The 12427-nt window shown below is 35.4% G+C and overlaps 1 protein-coding gene across 2 annotated transcripts in view; it reads right to left on the reverse strand.

The window, feature by feature from the left end:
• Window positions 1–568: 568 nt before the first annotated feature.
• The window catches only part of FAM199X (family with sequence similarity 199, X-linked), a 39698-nt gene continuing 27839 nt past the window's right edge, over window positions 569–12427 (reverse strand). The window contains exons 4-7 of one of the 2 annotated variants that reach the window (XM_037067696.1): window positions 6925–7074; window positions 6518–6679; window positions 4969–5235; window positions 569–3333 (exon numbers count right to left, since the gene is read on the reverse strand). In XM_037067696.1, coding sequence (XP_036923591.1) covers window positions 3163–3333; window positions 4969–5235; window positions 6518–6679; window positions 6925–7074 — 750 coding nt within the window. In that variant the 3' untranslated portion in view covers window positions 569–3162. The remainder of the gene's footprint in view (window positions 3334–4968; window positions 5236–6517; window positions 6680–6924; window positions 7075–12427) is intronic. The other variant, XM_037067697.1, reaches the window with a different exon arrangement.

Here is a 12427-nt window from a genome sequence, read left to right on the forward strand (position 1 = left end):
TTCTGGGATTAATTTAGCAATATTCAGTTATCCCAAAGGACTGAGGAAATGGACAAAACCACCACAGCCTAATAAAAAATGAGACAAGTCTCAAGGGAAAAAAGGTGTTATTTTGCTCTAATGTCTTGTTGGGACATAATGAACTAGCCCTTTATACTCTACTCACTATGATTATACTGATTATACTGTCCTTACTTTGATTCCATTGCAAAACTGTAGGAAAAACATGCCATTTTGTTTAACTCAAGGCTCATACTTTAAAAAGCTGAGGTGGGGACTCACAGACTTTCATGATATTTCTTTTCTTTCAGTTTTATTGAGATATAATTGACATAAACACAAGAGCTCTAATAATTTAAAGCAGGAGAATTGACAATGGAGCAAATAAATCTCCTATTTTTACTAATTGGTTAGTTAGGGCTTATATTTAGAAAGAAAAAAACTGAGTTGGGTTTGTTTTAAATTGAACTCAAAGATATACCAGATTGAATAAGTTATTACTTATTCCAAAAAAGAAATAATTCAAACCTGAATTATCTACATGACTAAGATAAGAAAATTGTTTGTCTTTTATAATGGGGTTTTTTAAGGGGGATAGAGAAAGACTTTGTAATCTCCCTCTTCTATCATAAACAATCCCAAAATGTTTTACTTTTATTCTTTTAATCAGAGGAAGCATTACAATCTCTTCCAAACCAACTTTATGGGCTATTTCTAATTTATAGAACCATAAAGACAGTTCATTCAGATTTACATAAAATATCATGCCATACTTTACTATGAACTGTCAAAACTTCATGTACTTTTAAAATTGGCTTTGGGGGACTTTCGTAAACTTATCTAATAGTGATTTAAGTTAAATCTAAGGTAATAAGACCAGGTGATTTTTGGGAGAGAAGAAGAATTAGTCTTACTACATGATAATCCTGTTTAGGATTTCCTTTTACTGGTCACTGTGAACTAAACTGTTTCTAAGTATTAAACAGATAAATTCTGCTTTATGGTCTCCAAAAGGGAACTGTTTTCCATGAAGAGTAGGTAAAGAGAACAATTTTGCTTTTGACAAGAGCAGACAGAGAATTCAGCTATATTTCCTCTTCTTTCCATGTACTCTCCCAATACTTGAAAGGGAAAACACAAGAAGGTTGAGCCTCCCCATCTCCCTCAAGAGTATTCTGGAGTCTATCTCCAAGCTCTATTTGGGGACTCTAAGCTGGTCAGGAGCACCAAAGAGAGGGTAAGGGGAAAGTCAGAAGGACTACTCCAACTAATAACCACATACACATACAAACTTTTATTTTAGTAAAATTTAAGTATCAATTTAATGGTCTTCAATATGTTACAGACCTCAGCAAAGCTAAAACATAACAATTTTTATCCTGGGTTTCAATTCTTTAACCTTCAAGGATCCACAATGAAATCAAATTTTCAAAACACATGACTGTAGTAAGCAAAGGTTACACCTTTATATTTGGATAAAGAATTTTAAATTATGAATTTAAGTCATTACTTTTATCTTTATAAATTCCTTGATATGAATAAAATTTTTTTTAAAAAGTAGACATTCCCATCAACCTGACTCTAGTTTTAAAAATACTAACTACAACTCCTATAGTATCATGACTACCTTCCAAGTTATCTACAATAAAATTAAAATTATGAAAGTCAGAAAGTGGCTTGATTGTCAGTAGTATCAGTTTCCTTCTTCTTTTAGCCCATGTGAATGATTAAAGATGTGTGGTAGAAGAAAAGGAATCACACTACTTTTGAATGTTCATAAAAACTCTCCTTGAGAGCACTTAAAGAAACTCCATGATTTCACATTTAAAATTAGTTCTACTTTAACAGCTAACAAGCAAAGGGTTTTTTTTTCCTATTATCTCACTGCTCTATGTATTTCTAATGATTTACACAGAAGCTTAGGAGAACTGTAAGGGTTTTCTTTAGTTAGTTTTGAACATTAACCTGTTCATATGCCAGAAGCTATTATACCAAAAATTTAAAAATTAGAGATGTGCTGAAAAAAATGACCTACATAAAGAACCTAAGATATTTTTTGCCTTAAAGACATTTTCACAGCCTAAAACTTCAGAAAGCAGTGAAAAAGTACAATGGGTCATCTTGTTCAATTGCTTTCACATTTGAATATTAATCAACATAGCATCAAGTCTAAAATTCAATTAGTAACATTATTTCCTCAGTAGTCATTACTTACAGAAAGGATTCTAAATGTACATAAAGTGAAAAGCAAAAACAAACCTAAGAAGAGAGATAGTAGGGCCTGTTTTTATATCTTTGAGTTAATAATAATGAATGAAAACAGTACTAAACATAATGAAGGCACTACTATAAACAGCAATCCACACTCCATCCTCACAACCTCAAAAAAAGATCTCCCCTAGGAACTGAAAATTATGCTATGGCCCTTTACAAAAAGTAAACTAAGAAATCGCAACATTAAGGAAACTGAATTATGATCTCTACATATGTACATATATATACTAACATAATAAACTACTTGTCAGCAATACCTTAGAATCTTCTTAACTGTAAAAGTACTAGTATTTTAAAAAGCCCATTTAACCACATTAAAGTTTAAACAGTCAAAACATTTACTTAATCGGTGGTTCTTAATACTAGTGTGCACAGTCCTAACAGGTGTGTCTCAGTTGGTTAGAGCTTCATGCTGTGGACCACAATGTTGCAAGTCAATTCCTGGTCAGGACACATACCTAGATTGTGAGTTTGATCTCCAACTGGGGTGTTTCAAGAGGCAACCAGTCCATGTTTCTATCTCACATCAATGTATCAATGTTTCTCTGTTTCTCTCTCTCTCTCTCTCTCTGCAATGAAATGTCCTCGGTGAAGATTTTTTAAAAAGGCTGAATTAACTTGGTACTTGTTAAAACATAATATTGGGTCTTCTCTCCCTCCAAGGTTTCTGATTCACTACATCTGAAGTGGGGCCCTATTGTATGCATTTCTAACAAATTCTCAAGTGATGCTGAAGATGCTGATCCAGGGACCACCTGTTGAGAACCACTGGCCTAAATTATTAATATATCAGCACAGCCCTAACCAAAAGTTTGGTCAATAGGCACATAAACAAGTAAGAATAGAATGCTTTAATGCTTAGGAAGAATGCTGATAACTTTACCCTTATTACATCAAAACATCTACATCTGCTTCATGGTCTTCCTCAGTCACTTTCAAGGACAGCACTTCTTCATTAAGGAAGAGCCCACTGAGCCGCTCCTTCCGAGCCTGCCTCTGCTCTTTCAACTGCCTCTTGCGTAAGGCCTTCTGCTGCAACTTCCGCTGCTTGGATCGCTTCTGTCAAAATAAAAATTTCTAGATTAGTAAGGGTAAGTTCTGACATATCCACCCTAAGTATTTTATGGAACAAATTCTGAAAATACAGAATTTTTAGAGATGTTCAAATTCCTCTGCAGTATGAGGTTGGTTCTAGTATGTGAGCCACTGGCTTAGACTAGAAAATGATTCTTCAAGACTCTGTTTTTCTGGTACTTGACCAATCTTCTGATAGGAAAGATTAAAACTTGATCATTTTGATTAGTTATGGATAACCAATCATTTCAAAGATTTAAATATCAAATTAAGGTACATTGGTATCTGTGCAGAGTGAACACATACTGAATACTGAATATGAATGTAGAGAATATTTCCAAAATCTCTAATGCTCATGCTTTTAAGATGCCTTTTATCCAAAAGCACGAGCACTTTTACTCTGACTGGAAAAGAATCACATATTTTCCATATTAGGCAAATACCATCTTAAAAGACTATTAGAAACCCAGTTGGCAGTCTATTCCTTGTCAGTGCTGAACTGATGCTAAAAAGGAATGACCACATATCCAGAGGAATCCCATGGCAACCAACAAACCTGGCTATGTTCTGTTATTTCGGTGAAAGCCAGAGAAGGAAACACTGTGTATCTTTTAGTCACCACTGGTTTGCAAAGAGTTATAAAGAAACCCTTATCATTCTTAAGTTGGCTCCACACTATTACCACTGCAAGAACTGAACCCCCCTGCTAGGCATCACAAAACCATACATATACTTATATTAATATCTATTTTTATATGCCCAAATAATATACAGAACTTTTTCAACTGTGTAAACAGTAGACAGAAATTAGAAAGAGCAGTATTACATTTTTAAAAGGGTTAAGAAGAAACATTTAAGACTACAACATTAAGAAAACATTTAGCACACACAAAAGACAGACAGAACATTCTTAGGAGCTAATGGAAAACAGTATCGGCAATATAGTTAGATCTGCTCAGTAGTAAGTGGCAGTCAATATCACATTCCTGAGACACATTCATTGTTTCCATCAGTTATCTTACTTAAAATAGACACAAAAATAAGATAAAGCTGAATGCTATGGCTGCAGGTCACAGCAGCAATTCAAAGTACTCAGCCTAGAGGGTTTTGTTCAATTGCCACAAAGTTCATTGTCAGAGAAGTTCCTCGCAATAAAATAAAAGAGCTATGCCATATACACAATTTGCTGTTCATATTGTGGCTCTAATACAAGCAAAATACACAGTTTAATTCTTCTGAATCCTGTGGGTTCTTTCAGCCCACTTTTATCACCTTAACCCAGTTTATTATGAACATGTGTATGGCCTCAAACCTGGCATCAGTAATGAAGTCTCAAGTTTTGCTAGTCCATGAAATGCACAAAGATCTATTTTACCTGAATCTATTTTGGGGAATATTACCAATAAAATGTCTTGGCCTGATTATTTGATAGAACCAGATATTATACAAAAACAGATCTGCATATGTATAATAAATAAAAGAATGGAAGACAAAAAAATTAAAACCAAAACCCATAGGCATCTAGATAGCAGGGTAAGGTTAACTCTTCAAAAAAGTTATACGAGGAAGTACTAATGTTAATATTGAAAGACAAAGTTTTGTATTGATTAGATATTTTACTTTTGAATCTCGAATCCGCTCTGCTGCACTTGAAGATAAGTTGCTGTCACTGTGTGCTCGACTCATGTTGGCACTGGAGTTTGAAGCAGAGTTTCCAACACTGGACCCACTGCTGCTTGCAGAACTGACCATGCTGGCACTGCTGCTGCTGGCACTGGCACTGGCACCGCTCACTCCACTGGTGCTTGCACAACTAAAGTTGCTTCTCTTCCAGGCCTCTCTCACAGGCCGCTGGCGAGGGCTATGTTCCTTGATATAGTTTCTCACCTTGGAATGCACAGACAAAAAATGGTTATGTTAGTTGACATTTTACCCTCAAAACATTGGAGAAAAAACGAGTGTTGTACTTAAAAGACTATCAAAAATGTTACAGATATACATAGGAAGAAATAAGGACAAAAAGAAACTTATTGGCAGTGTTTAAAATTCTAGAATACATATTATGGAGCCACATTTTAAAAGCAAATAAAATATAATCAGTAAGTGGAAGGCTACTGGCCTCCAGAATTTAGGAATATAGGATAACAACACTCAGAGAGAGTGACTAACAATAAAATAAAATAGGTGAGACTTTTAAAAAGGTCTCCACTGCCTGGCACTGGTGTAGCTCAGTGGATTGAGCGCGGGCCTATGAACCAAACAACCGTGGTTCGATTCCCAGTCAGGGCACATGCCTGGGTTGCAGGCCAGTTCCCAGCAGGGGACTCACGAGAGGCAACCATACATCGATATCTCTCTCCCTCTCTCCCCTTCCCCTCTAAAGATAAAGAAATGAAATATTTTTAATAAATAAATAAATAGGTCTCCACTAAAGACAATTTAAGTAAATTGCTAATTATAACTAACATTAGGGCATTTTATAAATCTTAGCTAGGGGCCCATTGTACCTGCCTTCAAATGTAAGTCATTAATTTACCACACTAATGAAAAATGCGCTGGAATATAGTAAATTATATTTTGTCTGTTGAGAGAAATACTGAAATGAGAAAAATGTTTTCTAAATGATGATAAATGCAAAACATTTTTAACAAGTAGAACCTAAGTACCAGCAAAAACTCAGCAGTAAAGACTGTATTTAGAAGATACTGAAAATGTCTATTTCAGAATAGCAGAAGGAAATTAATTACATTTTATCCTAGCCACGCTCAGTTATTCCATAAGACTATTCAAATACTTCAGTTCGGATGGTCAAGTATACCTCTCAATAATCAGTATTTTCATTCTGTCAATCAGTCTTTTGTAAGCTGAATTAGAATAAATCTATAATTTAGTGTAACCATCCTTAATGTGGTGAACTTCAGTTTTAAAGCATGCACAATTAAAAAGCAAGTTCTAGACCCACATAATCCCAAAAAGGTCCTGCCAGGCAAGATGTACAAAAAATCTCTTAAAAACATGTATTTTGAAATATTACCATAGTTTTTCTAATATTACATTTCACAGTATTGATTTTGACCTTAATTATATATGTACTTACATACAATTATTTAAGCATATGTTATAAAATAATGTTATTTTCACTAGCTGAACAACCTGTATGTTCTCATACCTGCTTCAGTTTTTCATCTGTGAGACAGTTAAGTTCAATAATAAACTCACTGTCTGTAGGAGAGATTTGAGCAGAAGGATCAATTATTTTAATAATATCTAGTTGCTCCCGAAGACCCATCTCAGTACTGACTTTACGACTCAGGTACTCAATATATTCCACCTGTGTGATGAAAAAATTATAATAAATGAGATCAATGCCAAAACCTCTGATTGTTTAGTGTCTCATTTATAATGTTTTAAACATAAAGGCACTTAATATATTTGATCCCTATAAAATAATTAGTTATAGTTCAAATTCAGATTTACTAAGCAATCCACATTTACCCTGTGACTTTAAAACAGGCAAATTGAGCTTCACATATTCTCCACATATATGCTTTTAATTAAGAATGCTGAGATCTCTACCTGCTCATCATTTGTCATTGCACTCCAAGGAAGTTCATCTAAATTCCGGTGCTTGTTTTTCTTTTTAGGAAGCAGGCAAGGTGAACTTGGAATGCTGGGTATGACATCAGAAAGCACGTCACTCCCACTGGCAATGTCACTGCCCGGTAACTTTATAAAAATAAGGAGAAAGGGGTAGGGAAAGCAATTTTTTTAAAAAATACATTTTAAATACCACAACATATTTTATATTTATTAAAAACCGCTGTATTTAAATAAAAGACTAATGACAAATACAAAATCAGAAGACATTAATTCTGATTCAGTCCCATTTTAGACAGTGCAGCAGCATCAACATATTCTTTGTATGAAGTCACCTATTCAATGATAGTTTCCAAAAGCTTAAAATCATAATCAAGACCCATTAAAGTGCTAACTTGAGAGTAAATCGTAAGGGCTCACACAGTATAATGAAAAAGAAACACTGGTCTCCATCTCAGGAGACCTGAGTGATCTGCCATTACCTGGTTCTTTGCCAGACACTGTGCTAGACATACTGCGAATAAAAAGTCAAATAAATCATGGTCCTGGTCCTCCAGTCTTTAGTGTTAGCAACCTCAAGACAAATAAAATAATTTAAAATATGCCCTTCACATAAAGCAAAAGCACTTTAAATTCCAGAAGTATTATAAAAGAAAAATTAGGGGAAAAACGATACAAGACAATGTGTAGGCAAAGGAGAAATACAAGAAAATCAAATTGGTTTAAAGTAAGATGAACAACAAAAATATGTGCTATAATTCTGTATTACCTATTAAAAGCCAGTGAGAATAAATTTTTAAGTTTTATTGATTTATAACCAATACACAAAGAACTACAGCATATTTAATACATACAATTCAATGAAGTTGGACACATGCATACACCCTGAAACCATCACCACAATCAAGGTAACAGACACATGTCCATCACCTTAAAACTCAGAATGGATTTAATTTTAAATAAATGTGTTTAAGTCATTCATCAAAAAAGAGAAAACATTTTCTTATACAAGAAGTACCTAACAGTTTTCGAAGATAATGCTTTTACTTTTACAAGATACAAAACAGAACCTTGTCATCATTGTTGTTTGGTCCTATAGACTTTGCAGTTATAACAACTCTGGATGAATACTAGGGCTTTTGAAGTTACCAAAAGAAAAAAGGTATTTTTGCTAAGAAGACTATTGTAATCACATATATTTGGCTTCCTGTTGTACCCACAGCACTATAATGGGTACAGGAGATTCAAAGGAGTGTAAGTCATGATCCTCACAAAAGAACTTTATATTCAGGAATATAATACAATGACATAAACATACAATTATACAATATAACAAGTTATGAATGTTAGGATTGAGATGACAGGTCACCAGTGGAAAGATGTAGCATCAAGTTGAAGGTGCAGGATTAAAGCTTAGGAGAGCTACAAGGGGGCAGGCATTGGTGAGTCAATCACATACAAAACAGGAATGAAACTGGAAAAATAGGGTTGATCACTATGTACAGTGACCATGGTGTTTAGAAGGAAACTGTCCAAGTTAGCTACTACTCCTGAAAACTACATCTTCACTTTGACAGTCATTGATAAGTAACTTCCAACAATTTGTATGACTTCCTTTAAAATCTCATTAACGACACTGCTTGAATTCTTACCCTTAGCTCTTATGTTATCTAGTCACTGTCATGAAAGGATGATTATTGAACACACCGGCGAATGTCATTTCTTTTTCAGCTTTTAATGACAAAAAAGAAAACGTTTTACTATTTTCTCTTTGAAAGACTTTAAATCATAACATTACTCTATTAAAGATCTCCTTAGGGTTCCTAAAAGAAAATGAGACACTCATCAGATGAAAGGCCTCCTCTACTTCAAGCTCCTTTGATAAATTAGGTAGAGAAAGGAACTCTCAAAATATCTATACTCTCCAAATTTAAGAAAAATTTCTATCTAAATATTCAGCAAATATATGCTAGGTGCCAGATTATGTTAAGCACTTAAATCTGTGTCTTTACTTAAGTTTATATGTTTGCTGCAGGGGAGGGGGTTAAAGAAGACAACTAATGATCCTTTGTCCACTATTTTAGGGAGAAGTAAAAAGATCCCAAATGGAGTTCAAATCCCAGCTCCACTGTCTACTAGCCGTTTGATCTTATAGAGGTTAGTTCACTTCTCTAAGCCTCAAAATCTTCAGTAGAAGTTATGATTAATGCCATCCACCTCAAAGAATTGTTGAAAGGTTTCAATTAGATCATATGTCTGGAACATAGGTAACACTCAATAAACAGGCATATTTTGCCTTTTATATCTCTTGCCATGGTTTTGCATCCTTAAAAAATCAGCACAAACCCTCAGAGAATGTTATATGTTACTAAAGTGGCTGGATTAAATTTCACAAGGTAGTATCTCATAATGGCAGAATGGGGAAAGGAAAAGGCACTCAGGTAAGGAGAATAATTTAGTAAAACGGAAGGGAAAACATAGAATTAAGTTAAAGGAAACAATACAATTAAAACAGGAAATTTTGCTATGGATTTGAAAGCTAACAGAAGAAACAAAAACTTACATGATATGTGGAAGTAAGCCAATGACACTTCCTAAGTAGAAGTAACTTGAGGGAAGATGAGTTAAAAAGCAGTATGGAGTCACAACAGAGTGAGGAAAGACTGGAAATAGAGCTCTACGAAATAGAGATCTAGGCCTGGACTAAGGTAAGCAAAAATGGAAAGACAAATGAGAAAAGAAAAATGTTTGAATAAAAACTATTTGCAAGGCTGTTTACTATAACTGAATGGATAAGGGTAATACATGATCAACATGAGACCAGAAGAAAGCTGGCAACATTACAGTCACACAACCCATTCAGGGTAATGCACTTAAACAAATCAATTTTTTTAGAGCAAAAAACCTGAAGCAATGTTATAGATCTTCCAGTCTAACACACTCATTTTAAAAATAAGGAAAAGTGATACCCAAAGAGGGTCACACAGTTACTGGAAATATCTAAAGTAGGACACAAGTCCAGTGCTTTTGGCTATGCGAGGACATCTTGCCTTGCAAGGTTTTGGAACAAGAGAAGAATGAAATTTGCGATATGGAGAGTTCACAGTAAAAATGAAAGAGGCAAGTACAAGTGTCCTTTGAAATGATAATACTCATTTTGCATTACACTCTAAGACATGTCACAAAACAGTGTCTATTTTTCCTCACAGAAACACTATTGGAAGTTTCATTACTGATCAAGGACTCCGCATCAGATAATATGTTAACATTAAACAATAAGGTCATCCAAGTGGAAAAGTAGTCAATTGGAGATATGGGATGAGAGCAGCAGATGTACATGACAATTAATTGTACAAGCTCCTGTATATTCACTAGACAAGCAATTTTCCATTTTATAACTAATAATATATTAAGTATTTCAGGATAAATGCTTAATAATTCTGATCCCATATTTTCCACAGGCAACAATAACCAGTATTTATATTATATTATATTATATAATAATATTTATATATTTATATTATAATCAGTAACTGTGACACAGAGAGAATTATTAAATCAAACCTCTTCTCTATTTTCTGTAGTATGCAGCAAGATTTTATGAGTAAGTTCATCTGTGATGCTGATACATAATTTCAAAATGCATCTCTAGTTTTCAAGTATGACAGATGAATTTACTCACTCTTTAAATTTTCTATGCTTTCCTGCTCAACAATAAAATAATTTCTCAAGTTCTAAGACTTCTATATATATATCAAAGAAAACGATCAACAAAGCAAAATGCTTTGAAGCTATTTCTAATACTAAGATGATTTTTCATTCTAAGGTGAAAACCCTGCCTTATTAAGTAGTTAGTATTATATTCCCTGAATCTATGAATCATTTATATTTACTTTAGTAGTAACTGAAACATCTGCTGAAAAGATTTAAACAAATGCAGTTTTTAATCAGAAGAGCAGTAACACAAATTCTCAAACTACAGTCAACAATTTTTAGTCTCTATTAATCCTAACACATAATTTGTAATTAACTTCTTAGATAATTTACTGCCATCATTAGGAGGTCCTACAAAAACAGGAGAGCATTTTAAACCTCTCCAGCATATTTAACTAGCAAATATTCACGGCAACAGAGTACCTGTACTCCAATTTCATAAGTGGAAAAACACATTCCTGAGGCAGGCCTGATTTTTATTCCAGTGTTCTAGTCAGTCATGCACATTAACAATGAATGACTGAGGTCAGTTCCCCACTGTAACTCCTCAAGAAATGACTGGAAAGGTCAGCAATTAAAAAATACTTGTCACTTTGCAATATTATAAGAACTCTAAATAAATTACATAAAATAAGCAGGAAAATGTTTCTCTGATTACCCCAATTACATTTTATTAAGAATCCTTGTATTCTGATTGTAAAGTACAGCGTGAGCTTTAAAAATGAGGCACTAGGCTTCTGGGCAAAATAGCAACGTAGGCAGATATGGTTCGTCTCTTCGCACAACCACATCAAAATTACAACTAAAATATAGAACAACCATCACTTAGGAACATCAGAAATCAAGTTGAATAGAAGTCTGACAATTACAGAATTTAAAAAAAAAACATATCCATTTACACTGGTAGGAGGGATGCAGGTATGGACCAGGCTGGCCATGCGGATAAACTTCAGGAGGGATCTCAGGAGGGAGGAGTTCCTGACCCACACCAGGCCCCCAGCCAAGAGTTCCAGAGCCAGGAAGGTTAAGTCCTCACAACTTCTGGCTGTGAAAACAGTGGGTACTGAGTCAGTGGAAGAGGCTGCTGGAGTCCTAATCAGTTCCTCCTGGGGAACCCACACATGGACTCACCTACTCAGACTCACTCCCTCTACACTCCAGCACCAGGGATGGCAGCTTGAAAGGTGCCAGTAGTATACAGGGAGAAACTGGTGTCCGGTATCAGGGCAAGCACAGGTCATTGTCCCTTTGCTGAACCCTCCACCCACAGAACCAGTAGGCTGGTGCCGCATCTGAGACTCCATCAACATGGCTAACACTGTGTGTCCCATCTTGGAGATCCCCAGAGAGTCCACCCCACCCACTTTATGGGCCCATCCATGCTGCTTTTCCATATGAATGACTCCTCTTGGCTCATAAAACCTATCAAACAAGCAACAGCTGGCTTCAGTGAGCCCTAATAGCAGTCAGGTAACACTCACAAGTGACTTTGCTTGGGAATCTCCAAGCCCAGCACAAGTAGAAGCCCTCTCTGACTGCTTTACAGCTCAGGCAGGGTGACCCAGGGAAAACATAGATATGTACTGACCTTGGCCTGCACCACCTGGGAAATGTCAGGACCAGCACACCCAGTGGACAGCTACAGACTACACTGGAGCCCCACCACCCTGCCCCTGCACAGGTGATACTCTACAGAAGGCAGAGGTGGGGGGGGTCAGTGATCACAGCCAATCCTCGAAGCTGACTGGCCTGGGTAAATCCCTCCCAC

Source organism: Sturnira hondurensis, unplaced genomic scaffold, assembly GCF_014824575.4.
Source record: "Sturnira hondurensis isolate 20B ecotype Veracruz unplaced genomic scaffold, ASM1482457v3 Scaffold0017394, whole genome shotgun sequence".
In the NCBI taxonomy this organism is placed as follows: domain Eukaryota; kingdom Metazoa; phylum Chordata; class Mammalia; order Chiroptera; family Phyllostomidae; genus Sturnira; species Sturnira hondurensis.